Genomic DNA, 17,147 nt, shown 5'->3' with positions numbered 1-17,147 from the left:
AACAAAAAAATTTTGATATTTCATATGTTTTGAAGGTTCAAATACTTAAATGACCATTCCATTATTCTTATTCCATTATTGAATTCTTGGATTTTTGGAAAAAGTGAGCTGGGTGGTTATTGTTAAACTAATGTTTTTTAAAATTGATAGGAAAAACATTTACTAACATTTTTTTCATTTACAAAAAAGTAAAAAATATTATCTTACATACGTTTCAAATGATACATTACTTGTAAATAGAAATATGATATCGTTAAAGAGGTTCTTTTTCATTCATTTCTGAATTGCATAAATGTATTTGACATTTTATTTTTAATTATTTTGTCATAAGTCCTAAGCAGTTACAGAAGTCCAATGAAAAAGATCATTAACTAAAAGATTTTAAGTTTAATTGTAATCATTTAATTACCTTGAAAAAAATTTGTTTTTTTTTACAGGACGAAATGAGCTTATTGCCCGTTATATCAAAATACGAACAGGAAAAACAAGGACGCGAAAACAAGTTAGTTCTCATATTCAAGTACTAGCTAGAAGAAAGTTACGTGAGCTACAAGCGAAAATGAAAGTGGTAAGTACTTACAGCATAATATAAAGTGATTGTAATTTATTATAATTAAAAATATACAAAGGATCGCTCAATCGGAGATGTTAAAGCGTTACAGACAATATCGAGCATACCAAGTGCGCAATTAGTACCTCAAAAGGGGTATTCACACCACCACCACTTATCGAATCCTTCCTGTTTCTCTTATTCCACAGTAAGCAATAATCTGACAATAGGTAGTTTATTTTATTCGCAATCAATTTTTAGATGTCATATATGAAATTCATCAAACAAGATAAAAAGTTTTCTTTCTTTTGATACAATATGTCTAACACAAAAGTTCCAAACAATGTGGTTTACCTTGTAACTCATTCTTACTGCAATTTAATCCAATTCCTAAGTAACTTTAATTCATACCTAATTAATCATACATACTTTAATCAATTACATTTAATGTATTATTTATTACAAATAAAAAAAAAACATCATTGAAATCATGAATTTTTTGTTGAAATTTTTTTCTTATTACTAAGTACATAAATTACTAAAAAATAGATAGAAATAAACTGAATCATATTCTTGTAATTTGGTAAGTACCTACTATTTTTTAACCGAATTTCCCAATTTCAGATACTGATAAAATTGCATTCAAACGTGCCTGGTGAATCACCATAACATTTTGTGTGTGCTTCGAAAATGCTCGCATTTGTCTATAACGCTCGCTAATAAAATTCATGCAGCCCTATATATTCTTATACTGTTTAATTGTTTGTTTTTTTTATCTTTTTTTTAGCAATTTTGGCAACCTGGGCTAACAGGTCCAAGTACATCACAAGACATCAAGCCATTCGGTCCCGGCTGCTATGGGCCTGGTAAAGCAGGTGGTGCAATCGTGCCAGGTGACAGTAATCTTCCAGCAGCCCACACATGGGAAGGACGATCCATAGCTACGCACAAATTTAGATTAGTAGAATTTTCAGCATATTTGGAATTACGTGTTGAGGAAGCGGTATGTATAACAAAAACATATTTATCTCTAAAATAAAGTTTAGTTTTATTAATTTTATAATTTTGTAGTACCATAAACATTTATTTGTGCATATAGGAGAACAGCCTACTCACGCAGTACTAGAGGTAATTTTTTATCATTTAAAAAATTAATGTATTTTCTATGTGAAACATTTTCATAGAAATTTCGGTTTATAGTTTTGTTGCATGTACTTAATGAATATGTAATTCTTTCATTTTTAATTTTAGCCGGTAGATGTGAAGGAAATTTATGATAAATTCCCGCAAAAAACTGGTGGACTCAAGGAATTATACGAGAAAGGACCACAAAATTCGTTTTTCCTTGTCAAATTTTGGGCGGATTTAAATACGAATGTACAAAATGATACCGGTGCCTTTTATGGCGTGAGTAGTCAGTAAGTGATATTTTGTAAATCACTGCCATATACATTATTAAATAACGTAATTTTTAGTTATGAGAGCAACGACAACATTGTAATATCCTGTTCAACCAAAGTTTGCTCCTTCGGAAAACAGGTGGTGGAGAAAGTTGAAACTGAGTATTCACATTTAGAAAACGGCCGATTCGTTTATCGTATAAATCGATCTCCTATGTGCGACTACATGATCAACTTCATTAATAAATTGAAACATTTGCCAGAAAAATATATGATGAATAGTGTTTTAGAAAATTTCACCATTTTGCAGGTAAACAAATATTTTGATTAATAATATTATTTGAAGAATTTTTTATTTATATTTTCGTATACTAGGTTATTTCTAATAAAGAAACTCAAGAAACATTATTATGCATTGCGTTCGTATTTGAGGTGTCTACCTCAGAGCATGGAGCTCAACATCATATTTATCGTTTGGTGCAAGATTAGCAAGAAGTTTCTTCATCGCCACTTTTAAGCAGCAATGATATTACTGGAAATCTTAACAACAGCAACAACAATAATCAAACAAGTATTGATAATAATATAAATGAAAACAAAACAACAACAAGAACCACCTCTACTATCCTTCCATCGCCTGTATATACTCACCCATATCATCCTCATACTTATACTTCTTTGTACCAACAACATATTTCAGCAGCCACAAATACACTTTTGAGTATGTGTAGTACTTCAGGAGAATCACAAGTAAATTGTACTGTAAATCAAAAAAGCGATATTATTAGGGAGTCCACAACTTCTAAGATGGTCGCAGTAGAAAATAAAACGAATTCTTCCGATAAAACTGATATTACAAAAGCAGATAACACTGAGACAAAAATAATTTCTGAGTTCAATTTTAGTTTTGTGAAACGAGAAAGTAATTCTTCAACTGGAAATAATCAAGCACCAGTTGACTAAAAATGTGCTGGGCACTTTAAGATGTCCTGCAAGTACTAAAGCAACAATCAGAGTAGCATGTACTTTGAATAATCATTATGGTTTTTGTTAAGTAAATATTCTTATATTTAAGTCGTATGCAATCAAAAATGTATAAAATCAAATATAAATATATTATAAAAAAAGTTAATCCCTTTCGTAAAACTATTTATATTATATGTACAGAAATATAAATAGATACATACATATAAAATGAGACAAAATTAGATACCTTACGAAACATCATAAATGTAACTGATAACTGTAAAAGTCTATTCTTGTAAGTGTTTTACACTGTATAAAATAACGACATAAACAATAAATATATTGTATTAGATTCTACAAAGTACCCCAGAGGACTACCTAATACGATTTATCTGAGTTTATCATTGACAATACTATCACTATCAAACGTATTCTTCAGCTTTTGAAAGAAAACGACTTTCTTCATTAAAGAATATCAGTGCCTATAAATTTCATGTACGTATATAAAACTTGTTCAAACCAAAACTTTTCAATGTTTTTAAAACACTAATTCAATCATGCTCATACACAATTAAAAATTATTAATTATAAACTCGTTGCCATTATACCATGATCTTATTTTGTCAAATAGGTAGGAGATATTGAACATAAGAGTGCTTTAGAATACTGCTTTGAGTTGACGGCCACCATACTTCAAATTATTTTCTTTTAATATGCTTATAATTGTAGCTTTTATCTTATAAATTATTTTATGATCTAAAAATTGATACCACCAATTGATATCATTTTATAACAATGATATTTAATAAAAATAAGTTAAGAAGCAAAGTTTTTATTTAATTTTAAAAACAATATAAAAACGTATACATAGGTATATGTATTTGAAAAAAAAAACATAAATATAATTTAAATGATAAATTTCACTTTGACGATTTGTCACTTCAAAAAAAAAATAAATAAATTAAATAAAATAATAAAAACATATTTTTGAATTCGATTTGATTTTTTTACAATGATCTTTATTTGCTATTTTAGTTGAAATCGTACTTCCTTATAATTTAGAATGGGACCAACATTTATGTTTTTTCTCATTGACTTACTCTTAATTTGCAAATAAAAATAAAATCATTGCCATGATATTACATTCTAATTATAAATATTTTTACGAAACATGTTTTGTGCTATATTTTAAATCAAAGTGTGAATGCGGCTAATAAGTAAATAAATTATAAAACATATATCTAATCAGTCAAAATTAATATTTTAAACATTTTAAATGTCCTTTCTTAAAATAAATTATTTTCAAAATTATTAAGTCCGTCCAACCAATGCGTTAATGGTTTTATGTATTAAACTACATATTGATAACACTTTTAAAAAAATTATGTAGTATGATTCAGAAGGCAGGCTCGGAGATAACTCTTACAATGTAGAGCAGTTTTTAATTTAAAATAACATAAATATTTAACAATAAGATTTTGAAAGAGAATTTAATACTATTTTTAAATGAGAAATACAAAAATCAGTTTGATCTCTTAATTAGTCAATGAAAAATTATATATTTTAGTTTTAATTTAAATAAATTCGAAATAAAAAGCCGTTATTTGATTGAAAGTTCTTTTTTTTATTACAATAATTATACATTTCATAATATTTACATATTTAACAAGTAAGCCCAACAATACAGGATATACAATAAATATAAAATAAGTGTGTAGATGTATAAGAAAAAAACATAAACAAATTTTCATATAAGCAAAAAGCAGAATGTACCTTTTCGAAACACTTTAAAAATTATATTATTTTGGTATCGAGAAAAAAAAATAAAATCTCTTTATTATAGGTTCTCTTTCAATGTTAGTCAAATAGTTTATTGTGTTTTTAATAAAATAAAAAAACAAACAAAAAAACGAATGCAATGTATATTTTTATTGTCATTAGTCGAACTATGAATGTGTAATCAGAGTGTAATAATTTTTTTACAATTAGTTTTTAGTGATTTTATTTTATTAAGTATAAAAAAAAGAATACAATAAATGGCATGTAATTTCAACTTTAAGGATAAAGTATTTTTTGTTCAAATCTTTAAATCAAATGTATTAAGAAGCAAAAGTACATCATAATATAAATTAAGATTAACTTTAACTATAGGTAGTGTAAACATAAACAGCCACTCTCTCTTAGTTGAAAAAAGTACTGATTAAGAAAGATATATAAATAAAGATGAAAATTTGTCCTGAACTAAAATGCATTTTCATTAAAAAAAAACAATTATCCATATAGATGAAAAATATAAGGAAAATGAACATTGCAATTTAATTTTGATTTCTAATTATCTGTTTAAAAAAAACAATTTTTCTTAAAAAAATTTCAAACAAATTTAATTTAACTTTTTCTTAAACTGTAGTTTTAATCAAAGTCAATTAAGTCAAACAATTCCTTTGACACAAAACTTAAGTTAAAGTGTAAGTCACATAAGTTTTTAAGCTTATGCTTAAGTCATTAGCGTTTTCTGTACATGGAAAATTTCGTTATCATCTGAAGAAAATGTAGATTTTGTGGATTGGAAATAGAAAGTGCTGAACACATCCTATGCGACTGTGTTAGTCTCCAAAATCTAAGATGATCCTTTATATTTTCAAGGATTTCATATTAAGTTAATTGCTGAGCACATTGAAATAACAAAAATAAATTATGGCTGAGTAGTTTTTGCACTCTTGCTAATCATTGGCAAGTCAAGGGATCGTATGGTCCCGCGACAACCACAATAGGGCCATAGGGGCCCGCGGTGGTGCCTTGTCATATCTATCTATCTATCTTAAGTCATAAGTTTTTGGAGCCCTGGAATTTTGAATGATTCATGTGTGTATAAATAATTATGGCAGCATGTTTTTGATTTATATTAATTCAATTTTTATTAAATGGTTTTAACTTAAATAATTCATGACACTTTTTTATTAGCATTCTGAAATGACACTTTTTTCCACCTGAAAGCTATATCCCATAGAAGAGTTATTTGAAATTTTTTGATCGAAAGTCCTTGCAAGATCATCAATTTGTGATTTCAGTTTATCAACAAACATATCTCTCCCAACTTGTTTAGATAATTTAAATGGAACTCCCTCTGTAGTTTGCGTTGGCTTCGATACACTTTCATATCGTCTTAGTTGTTGTGGTCCAGTCGTATCAGGTTGTGGGAGTACTGGATAACTTTGACCATATATTCCATTGCTCTCAAACGGAATTGTAGGTGGTGTAGTACGATTTATTACTTCAAATTCATCTAAAAAGAAAAAAATGGAAAATAAAAATCGCTTATGGTATATGGAAAATATGTATGTAACACTTAAAATAAATTTCATACTAATCATACCCTTTGTCTCCGTAGCACCTGGCTCTGGGGTTTTGGGTCTTTTTTTAAAAAACGAGAACATTGTTTTTTCCAGATAAAATATGTACGAAATATCTGTTAAGGAAAATTCTTAAAATTTTTTTTTTAAAGTAAATGTTACAATATTGTCAGATTTGGTTTCGTGTTTGACAGCTTTACATTCGCCTTGCTGTATATTTTAATTTGATATGATCATGAGAAACACGACATATTCACAAAAGTTAAAAGATAGATAGGAGTAGCAAATACAAGTTTTTTAAATGATGGCTTAATATTATGTCCAAGCTGATTTTAGGAGTTCTAAATCAATTATGTATCTAAAAATATTCATCAATATATAGATAGAAAAACAAAAATCTTCCATAGTTTGTTTCAAATGAAAAACTGTACTCTTTCTTTGAAAAAGTACCCTCAACTGATATTCGAGGGAACACAACAGTTGAATGTTGATGTGTGTCATTCAGTTTGCATCATTCCTAAAATAAATAATTTGTAATGTAACAGAAAGGAATCATAATTTCCAGTTTTCGTCACCAAATGTGTGTAAAACAAGTGTTAAGCATACATAAATAATATGCAACGATCAAAAGAAATTAATTAGTTTCATTTTATTCGGGAAACACCACAAAGTAGATAATGAAATTTAATTTTTATTATTTACCATTTTCTTCATTTTACTTTTCGAAACATATTTAGTCAACCTAAAATATACAAATACACTTGTCCTAGAATTTCTCGTTCTCTGAGGAACAGAAGCAGGAATAAATTAGTTTTCACAAAACTTATATTTAGGTTTTGTACTAAAGACAAATACAGATTAAGTTCATACTAATCATTTAATGGTTAATCATTTATATATTTTACGCATATTTAAAATATTAAAAAAAAACTATGTAATCCTGGTAGTTTTGGGCCAGAAAAAAAGAAACAAAAGTGTGACAACAAAAGGTGATAAATGTTTGTGACAAGTAAATTCTAGATACTACTAGAAATAATAATAATAAAAGTACAGCATATTCAATAAGTGCAAAAAATTGAATTAAATAATAAAACACAATATAAAAATATTTATTTCATATTTTGAACAAATAAAGTAGAAATTATTTACACGTTTCAATTCTTACAAAATGATAAGATTGTGTATCAACAACGGAAAATTTTCTGTGTCGCAGTAAATCTTATAAGAAAACATACTTTTACATATGAAATATACATTTGCTTAAATTTCAACTTGTAATCAAAATCTTATAAGAAAACATACTTTTACATATGAAATATACATTTGCTTAAATTTCAACTTGTACTTTGTCTTTATAAAAATACCCATAAAATAGTGTTTAAATTTTTAAAAAATATAAATATGTCGAATAACATTACAGATTCAGGTGAGTTAAATATTTATATCTTCTAAAAGCATAGATATATGTATTAAGTATTTGAGATGTTGTGTGAGGCTCTGTAAAATTGTTATCAGGGCATAATATATATGTATACTATACATACACACATTGAATGCGTATCAGAAGTCCTTGAAAATATATTCTCTCCCGCTCACTTACTATATACTACATATACATTATACAATATATATTTATTTACTGAATAAATAAACACTTTGCTTCAGATTATGCGCGTGATCTACGATCATATGTACATGATGATATAGACATGCAATACATAAACCTCCTAGCTGTTTTGGTGGAATTTCGAGAATTCTAAAAATAGAACATAATAAATACCTACATCATATTTACAAAATTGAATAGACATAACAACTATATACAGAATGTACTCCTCTCTAACTGTACATGAACTTATAATAAGGTTTATTTAAGTAAATATATATTATATAAATAGGTTCACTCTATTACATGAGTAGTGCATGTGTATTCCTTTGCACTTTATATGTAAGATATTAACCATATACTACTATAATAATAAAACAATGATGATACTAATTTTAGAAAAATTGTTGTTGTTGTAAAAACAAGTGTGTTACAACTTACGTATAGAGTACGTTAAACAAGTTATCAATTGTTTAGTGTATTTTTATACACGCATTGAATATTTAAAATAATTTATTATTATTAAATTTGCAATAGATCTAAAAAAATGATTATTTTTTTCAATGTTTTGATGCTTGCTTACAATTCTATGCAATTACATTTCGATTTGCGAAGATTTCTAAAAGCAGAACTTAAATTATCCATGCTGATGATTATTTATTACTCAATTTATTTATTATACTTAATTTTACAAAATATAGAAAATTTTGTCACATTATTGTAAAAGATTTAACTGAAAATAGAATTAATTAAAGCTTTTGGCATTTATAATGTTATTTTATAAGGTTCAAAGATTACCTACATGCTTATTTTTAGAATCGGTATTTTTATATTTATATACAAATACTTTTTACGCCGTTTTAAAAATATAAACTAATCAAACCAAGTTTCTTTTATAAATAATAACGGTGATGGTGATTTTGTACAACACAACTATTTATATCTTTTTTTTATACTTACATACGTAGTATACATCCTAAGTAACCAACATTATATGATGATAACCAAGCTCTGATAAATATAGCACAAAATATATCAATATGGTGCAACAATATCTATAAATAGATACCTACTTATAATCAAAATAAAATCATTCCGACAAAATTCTTGTTACACTTTTGCTCAAATGCATGCAAAAAGTATTTTTTTTTATTAATGTATAAGAACACAAACATTCGTCTCATATTGATCTTTTTAATTCACGAGTTTAAATTATACCATTTAAACAAATACTTGAACTGAAAAATACGTGAAAACTTATAAAATAAAATTTAAAAAATAAAGAAAAGTTATCTGATTGTATAAATGTACCAAGAAAAATATTATTTTATTTTATAATAAATTCACAATATTGGTTTTCTGTGATAAACTAATTCTGACCGATAAAATACCAAAATAAAAAATAATTATTTTTAGATGAGCAACATATACGTTTTATATTGCACGACAAAAATGAAGTATGCCTAAATAAAATATGTATTAATTAATGTACCACACTGTTTGAAATCTCATTTTCTATTTTTAAACAAGCTGCGCATATTTAAGCAGCTAAAAATAGATTGTTTAAAAACTCTACAAAAACTGAAATAAAGCACATACTTATTGATTATAATTCAATTTAATGAATAAATGTTTAAGTATGACAATCTATTTTACTTTTAAAATCACTGTCTTTTTTCCTTTGCAAATAAATAAATAACTTATATATAAAAATACATATTCTAAAAGTATATTATACAAGTTTTGATGAAAATAAAATCAAGTGCGCAAACTTTTATTGCGCATTGTTAAAAATACTCTGTTGTGAATCTACCTATAAAAATTATATTTTTTTTATTTTCTTTAACACCTTGCAAATTTAACAATTGCTCCATTTTAAAAAATGGTTTGCAATTGTTTGATTGAAAAATATTGAACCGAATTTTCATGTTTCTTTATCAACATATTTCATCAAAATGATCTCACTAAAAATTGCTATCTTTTGTTTATGAAATGAAAATATATATATAAAATAGAAGAAAATCAAAAAGAGAGTAATTGTAACTCTCTCAACATATAGTTTCTTTGCTATCATTCATATCCAATATCTATCGCCGCCGCCGCTATATGTAATGTACATGTCAAATTGGCAGTCAAACAGAGAGAAATACTTGCTACTCAATCCAATATTTAGTGTATATTTAGATGTTGAATCATAAAGACATGTTTTCTGTGACATCATCTTGATTGCCGTCGAAAATGTTCAAGATGATTTTTTTAAAATAAAGCACTGAATAAACAAGAACTTATAAAATAAAGTGAATTAAAAAATAATTTTAGCGCTTTATTGAAAACGTGGATATAACTTTTTACAACAATCAGAAAATTCATCTTTTTAATAATTATTATATGCTCAGATATATAAGTGGAACAAAATTCTATAAATACAAATATAAATATATAAGAAACTCATTCATGAATTATTATTATATACCTATTATAATAATAGAATAATGTCACAGGAGCGATAAAAAAATGTTGGACAGTAATACAAATTTGTTGTTGTATTATAATATGTACAATGATCTGAAAACTTAAAAAAGTATATATATATATTTAACATTCAACTGAAAATAAAAATTAAATAAAAAACGCAATAAAAACAATTTTCGTCATACTCTATTTTTAGACATGTCAAAAACATTATTATTATAAAGTTTAGTTTTTCATCATCGTGTATTATTTATTTTCAAATGATTAAGAGTATTTACGTATTTTGAATGTATCTGCAATGCTTAATTTAAATGATGAGATTTTGGAACTATTGCATGTGGTCTTAAAAAACAAATGAAAGGTTAGTTAAAAAAAGTGAATAATCCAAAATTTTGGTGAAAAAATTCTTTGACCGCTTTTTTTTATTTATTTAAGAATAAATGAACTGAATAAAAAGTTAGTAAATATTTATTTTGATCTTGACAAAAAAATAATACATTTGAACAACAAACAGCCTACTCTTCTATGTATATATTTATATACTTTTTAAGTAAAGTTCTATTTTTAGAATTAAATCAATAACATGTTCAATGTCAAAACCACACAGTTACACATTTTCATACGACACTGTTTTATACATATATAGTTCTATGCTGTTGTCGGTGTCGTTTGCAAGTACATACAAACATATTATTATTATATTTAATGTATTTTTATTATATTTATATGTATAAAAATTTTCAAAATAAAACTAAGAAATTTATTGTTGATAAAGCAGCAAATCAACTGCTTAAGGTTTTCATTTTGGTTTTTTGTTTATTAAATGTATAAATTAATAATACTGTTATTATATTATTATTATATATTACTTAAAAATGATTTTTATTTAAGAAATGACGCGAGATTCTGCAGTTTCTCGAGATCGGGGTATTGTTGTTGTATCGGAGAACGCAAATATAACAATGACAAACTCTCAAACTGGTCAACCAAATACGGAAGATATCAATCAACAAATCTTAGAAGTGAGTTTTCGATATTTTGTCTTTCTTAAATATGTTTAATTATCTGTATATGAAATTTACAGTTGAGGAAAGAACAGGAATTTCAAAAACAAAAACTATGGCAGGCATTTCAAGAAAAAAACAAAGAGCTTGAATTGCAACATAAGCTTCAATTGGAACATAAATTACAAGTATGTATATTCGAATTTAAAATATTCACTTTTTATAGTGTTAAAGCAATATCATTGAGACTCCTATGTTTGTAGAAGAAGCTTTTTCATAAAGTCATCTCTTAAAATTTGATTTTCAAATGTAATAATTTCCTTTTTATTTTTTATGGTCATCATAAGTTTTCTTCACTTCTTTTCAATGTTGTGCATATTTTATGTTACATTTATTTTGCTTGAATCATGTTCAATAAAAAAATTCTATAGTATGTGGCGTACCTTCAATATGGCGTATTCCAGGAATTAAGAGAACAACGGCTTGCGGAAGAGCAACAGCAGCGGGAACGAAGGGAAAGAGATGCTTTAAGACAACAAAAGGAAAAACCGCAAAATTGTAGCGCAAATGCTAGCACAGAAGTAAAACAAAAATTACAAGTACGTATTTCCTTTCAGATACAAATATAATAAATTTTTTTGTGAAAATTTATCATTATGTAGACATTTTTGATGCAAAAAAAACAAGCAGCTGCCTCAAATGGCATATCCATGCCTAATTCATCTCCTTACAGGAATTGGTAAATTAAACTTTAAATCGTTCATAAAACACTTATTGATTAACTAATTTTTTTTACTTCAGGGGAGTGATAAAAAGTTCATCTGGAGAATCATTACCTAATTCAGGTGCTGCAGTTGGCTCACATCCATATAAAATACCTCAACCTCAAACTGTTATTTCAAAATACGATTCAGACTATCCATTAAGAAAAACAGGTAAACATTTAAATCGTAAGGATATAATCCAGGCATGCATGCTTTTGTGTGAAAAGTTTTGTAAGAGTTTATTAATATCACAGCTAAATTAACAATACTTTTCAACTAAAATTCAACATTTACCTTATTATATATTTCTTTATTTGTTAAATAGTGTAGGTAACCACTAAATAAAAAAATTTATTATTAAATTTAATGAACAAAATAAAATATGCTCAAATTGGCATCTATTATACATTATTTTCTACAGCGTCTGAGCCAAATTTGCTGAAGATTCGCCTGAAGCAGAGCGTTATTGAACGCAAAGCACGTGCAGGTCCTTTAGGAAGTAAGCGACATGAAAGGATACTTCAAGCAGCGCAACGTAGGCAAAAACACCATAACCAACATGTAAATAGTACAAGTACGTACATATATTTTTGACATATAATTGCAAGTGTGCGTTTGTATGCGATTTCTTTCTTCTTATAATGCATTCTAAAATTGTACTTAATATATTAACATAGAATTCTTATCGAATAACCATTCTATAATTCTTTTTGCACTTATTTTTTTTGTGTTCTTCTTTTATAGATTCAACAGCTGACTCTAGCCCCACATCACCACCAATTATTGGTTCGAGAAACTCACCAACGAGCGCTCCAATCGCTGAAGAAAATGAAGATCAGTCTTATGGCAGTGCTTCGCGGTCAAATATTAATGATTTGTCATTATTTAGTTCACCTTCAATGCCAAATATATCATTGGGGAGATCGCATTTTCTCAACGCTCACAATGTAAATCAAATGGCCCTACTTGCCCAGTTGCATAGTAATTCCACACACTCGATTTCTGGAAACCCATCAGGATCCTCTAGCTCTCAGCAGCAGCAACAACAACAACAACAACAAACTTATTTACCTTTAGAACTCGCCGAAGTTCCACAAGGTGTAATGATTCCTCCACCCACTATGCATTTGACCACCTCACAATTAGCAGTATCTAATCAAAGACATGCTCTTTCAATTTATGGACATCCTCAACCGATAACCGATGCGCAAGTAGCACAAGCACGTCTTTATAAGCAGGGACATCGTCCTTTGGGTCGAACTCAATCAGCTCCTCTCCCATTAGGACATCCCATGTTGACGGGCGCTATTCATATGCAAATAAATCCGACACACTATGAAAACAGTGAGGTAAGCTATATCCTTTCATATTAGTAAATAGCCAGAGGCATACAGTTTTCACTATGTAGGCTGAGAGACAAGCGTATGATGCACAGATGCAACTGAAACAAAGAATTCGTCCATCGCCATTCAACAGATCTGGGTCAAACAACATCCTTAAAGAAGAAGATATCAATGAGGTAAAAAAGATATACATTCATCAAAATTCATCATGCAAACTTCGATTCATTGCATCCATATTTTTGTAGGCTATTGATTTAACCGACAAAAGTGGTCCACCACGTTCTAGCGTGACAAACAACAGTAATAACTGCATTACTGGTGAAGATGACGCCAAAATGCGGGATCAAGAATACTTACAACAACAGCGAGAAATTTTGATTCACAATTCTATAGCGGCACAAATGCAGTGTGCTAATTCAGAAGACTTATCTAAGTACCACCGCACACCTCACCACATCCGTCCCTTATCACGTACCCTTTCTAGTCCACTTGTAGTAACATCACAACAACTTCCGTCATTGTCTTCACAAAGTCATTCTATAGGAGATACAAGCCAGAGCAGCAGTGAACACTTGCCTCCACCAGTCAACTTGTCTATTTCGGAAAATAAATCACCCGAACTTTCATCTTTGTCCTATAGTTCTTCATTATCAATCAAGCCCACAACTGGCCTAGCGTTCGATAGTTCAATGTTGAAACATGCCTGTGTATGTGGAGATAACTCGTCGCATCCTGAGCACAGTGGACGGTTACAAAGTGTTTGGGCGCGACTTATGGAAACAGGATTAGCACTCCGTTGTGACCGGTTGAGGTCACGCAAGGCCACACAAGAAGAGCTTCAAGTGGTCCACACAGAAACACATGCAACACTCTTTGGAGCCAGTCAGATAAATCGACAAAAGCTTGAGGCCAGTCGTGTGAGTTTTGTGCGATTAGCTTGCGGTGGAGTAGGAGTTGATCTTGATACAACATGGAATGAGCACCATACCGGAACAGCGGCTCGTATGGCAGCAGGTTGTGTTATAGATCTGGCCTTCAAGGTTGCACGCGGTGATATCAAAAATGGATTTGCTATAGTTCGCCCTCCCGGCCACCATGCAGAACCTAACGCTGCAATGGGATTTTGTTTCTTCAACTCGGTGGCGATAGCAGCTCGTTTATTAAAACAGCGGCTGCCCGATATTCGACGCATATTAATTGTCGATTGGGATGTCCATCACGGCAATGGAACGCAACAAGTGTTCTACGAGGATCCCGATATTTTGTATTTGTCAATTCATCGACACGACGATGGAAACTTTTTCCCTGGCACTGGTGGACCAACAGAATGCGGTGTTGGAAGTGGATTGGGCTTTAATGTAAACATACCGTGGTCAAGCGGTTTAAACCCACCGATGGGAGATGCCGAATATTTAGCTGCTTTTCGAACAATAGTTTTACCAATAGCACGCGAATTCTCTCCAGATATTGTAATTGTATCAGCAGGTTTTGATGCAGCGGTTGGCCATCCGGCACCTCTAGGTGGATATGTTGTCTCTCCGGCATGTTTTGGACATCTGACAAGACAGTTGACTCAACTTGCAAATGGCAAGGTAATAATAAAATGTTTGACTTATTTAAATATATGTAAATACTTAATTTATTCCATATGTATTATTAGGTCGTGCTTGCACTTGAAGGTGGATATGATTTGCCTGCCATTTGTGATTCTGCTCAAGAGTGTGTAAAAGCACTTTTGGGTGATGAAATTGCTCCAATAAGTGATATTGAACTACGAAGAACTCCTTGTCCGTCTGCCGTTGAGACTCTTCAAAAAACAATAGCTATACAAATTACATATTGGCCTTGTTTAAAACAATTAGTTCATACAGTCACATTATCTACTTTGGAAGCACTTTCGAGCGAGAGGGATGAGTCAGAGACTGTTAATGCTATGGCTGGTTTATCAATGCAGCCGCCCAATCGGTAATATCAAAATACACAACATTTTAAACCAACTTCATCATTATTTTTTTTTAAAGGACAACGAAAATAACAACAGAAGAACCGATGGATCAAGATGAATTAAAATAAGATTGTCGATTAAACATCACAGAAAAATTAGTTCATGATAAGTTTTTCAAATTGAAAAATGTGAATATCTGCATTTTGGTAATAATTTGTATTGCTTTGAAATTGCATACATAAAATTGATTAGCACCTTAAACTGCCCACATTGAGATGTGTAACATTAAGAAGAAAGAAGTTGCTACTTATTCGTATTTAATATGAATAGTATGTATATGTTTATTGAAAAGCACTGAATATGTTAATGTTATAACAAATTCTTGAAAATCATTGTAAAGTCATTCATGACATTTCAATTAAATCAGACACTGGCCTTTAAAGTCTTTTTGAATTATATAGATAAAAAATAAGTGAAGTTACAAAATGTTGTTACTCAAGTTTTACACATTTACACTTTTTAAAACTCAAAAATATTTAAGAAAAGAGAATGGAATAAGCACAATTACACACATTTCAGCATATTTACTCTGAATGCTGAAATTAAATATCATATGCAGCAAAAGTCAGTGCTAAATTAAATCTGATAGGTAGTTTAACTTTATGGTTTTAATATTTATCATAGTTACTAAAAATTTCTGTTATTGTTTTTTTTTTGTCAAATACAATATATTACCAATACTTTTGTACCCTCCAAAAACACAAATTAATCCATGTCAAATCTTTATATAATACAATTAAACCATTGAGGTTCAAAATCAATTCAATGTGGAATCAATGCTATCAGCACAGAAATATTATGTGTTTTGACTGTATTAATAAATACAAACGTATATTTAAATATTGTTATGATTATATTCTATATTATTGACATACATTATATATATATATATATATAGATGAGATGATATAAATTTGTTAAGCAAATATGTTTATAAAACATAAAATACACAAATATGCAATGCTGGCCATTGTTGAATTTACATTTATGTATTTAAAATTTCTAAAATAATTTGAATACGCAAGAAGACTAAATTGTAAAATATTAATATTTAGTAAAAGGTTTTAACAATTAACTTGTTTTATACAATATTTTTATTAAATAATATATTATCTATCATACATATTATAATGTATTCAATATATTTAATTTTCAATTAAATTTTAAGTTTAAAAAATTGTTTTACATACTGGAATACAGTATTTATTTAAAACGAAATGCAACGATAAATCATTATCATCTATGGTCTATACAATAAAACTCCTTCCTTTAATCTAGTCTTATCCAGTACATATTCTGGAGCCTAAAATGTTAGATACAGTTTGTGTTTCATACATCATTATTAAAATTTTCACTGTTTCATGTAAAATGCGTCAAAACTTTTGTGTTATCGCTATGTATGTCTAAAATTATATATAAGTTTAGGCGTTGAAAGTGAAATGAAAATCCCGTGTCTACAAAGAAACTATAATTTTCGAACATTCCTTTAAATAATATGTCAACACTAAAAATATGTATTAATAAAATATAAGAACCATTTATCGGCATAAAGAAATAATTTTATAAAAAAAGTTTTTTCTGTATAAAAGAGGCGACAAAGAAGAAACAAAACTGTTATCATTATGACAAAGTTACATGTAAAATGTAAATGAATGAATATATATTAAAGTATATGTTGAATAATCAA

General features: G+C 28.5%; 2 protein-coding genes across 6 annotated transcripts; both read left to right on the top strand.

Moving 5' to 3' along the window:
• Positions 1-437: 437 nt before the first annotated feature.
• On the top strand, positions 438-3,684 carry LOC134836304 (protein scalloped-like; the record flags this gene model as incomplete). The annotated part of the gene is made up of 6 exons (XM_063851521.1): positions 438-568; positions 1,338-1,553; positions 1,622-1,678; positions 1,802-1,968; positions 2,026-2,260; positions 2,326-3,684. Coding segments are annotated over 6 exons (920 nt in total), but the record flags the coding sequence as incomplete, so codon positions are not given.
• A 3,086-nt stretch (positions 3,685-6,770) lies between these two features.
• Positions 6,771-16,245, top strand: LOC134836293 (histone deacetylase 4-like). Of its 5 annotated transcripts, XM_063851507.1 has the most exons (13): positions 6,771-6,936; positions 7,100-7,255; positions 11,236-11,366; positions 11,429-11,536; positions 11,780-11,947; positions 12,011-12,087; positions 12,150-12,283; positions 12,534-12,686; positions 12,857-13,461; positions 13,521-13,631; positions 13,701-15,047; positions 15,116-15,420; positions 15,477-16,245. In XM_063851507.1, the coding sequence occupies exons 2-13, from the start codon at positions 7,147-7,149 to the stop codon at positions 15,526-15,528; spliced, it is 3,300 nt and encodes a 1,099-aa protein (XP_063707577.1). In that variant the 5' UTR covers positions 6,771-6,936; positions 7,100-7,146; the 3' UTR covers positions 15,529-16,245. The 5 variants fall into 5 exon arrangements, with proteins under 5 accessions (XP_063707577.1, XP_063707578.1, XP_063707576.1 ...); XM_063851508.1 differs by having other exon boundaries at positions 6,771-7,255; positions 11,813-11,947; XM_063851506.1 differs by having other exon boundaries at positions 6,771-7,255.
• Positions 16,246-17,147: the final 902 nt, after the last annotated feature.

Source organism: Culicoides brevitarsis, unplaced genomic scaffold, assembly GCF_036172545.1.
Source record: "Culicoides brevitarsis isolate CSIRO-B50_1 unplaced genomic scaffold, AGI_CSIRO_Cbre_v1 contig_12, whole genome shotgun sequence".
Lineage (NCBI taxonomy): Eukaryota > Metazoa > Arthropoda > Insecta > Diptera > Ceratopogonidae > Culicoides > Culicoides brevitarsis.
Note: the sequence above shows the minus strand (reverse complement) of the source record. Positions and strands in the feature narration are given on the sequence as shown.

Bases quoted from the DNA above. Each gene is read 5' to 3' on its own strand.
- LOC134836293 (XM_063851507.1), top strand. From the start codon at position 7,147: ATGGTTAATCATTTATATATTTTACGCATATTTAAAATATTAAAAAAA. The intron at 11,367-11,428 runs GTGAGTTTTCGA...TGAAATTTACAG, and splicing joins TCAATCAACAAATCTTAGAA to TTGAGGAAAGAACAGGAATT. The intron at 12,284-12,533 runs GTAAACATTTAA...TATTTTCTACAG, and splicing joins CTATCCATTAAGAAAAACAG to CGTCTGAGCCAAATTTGCTG.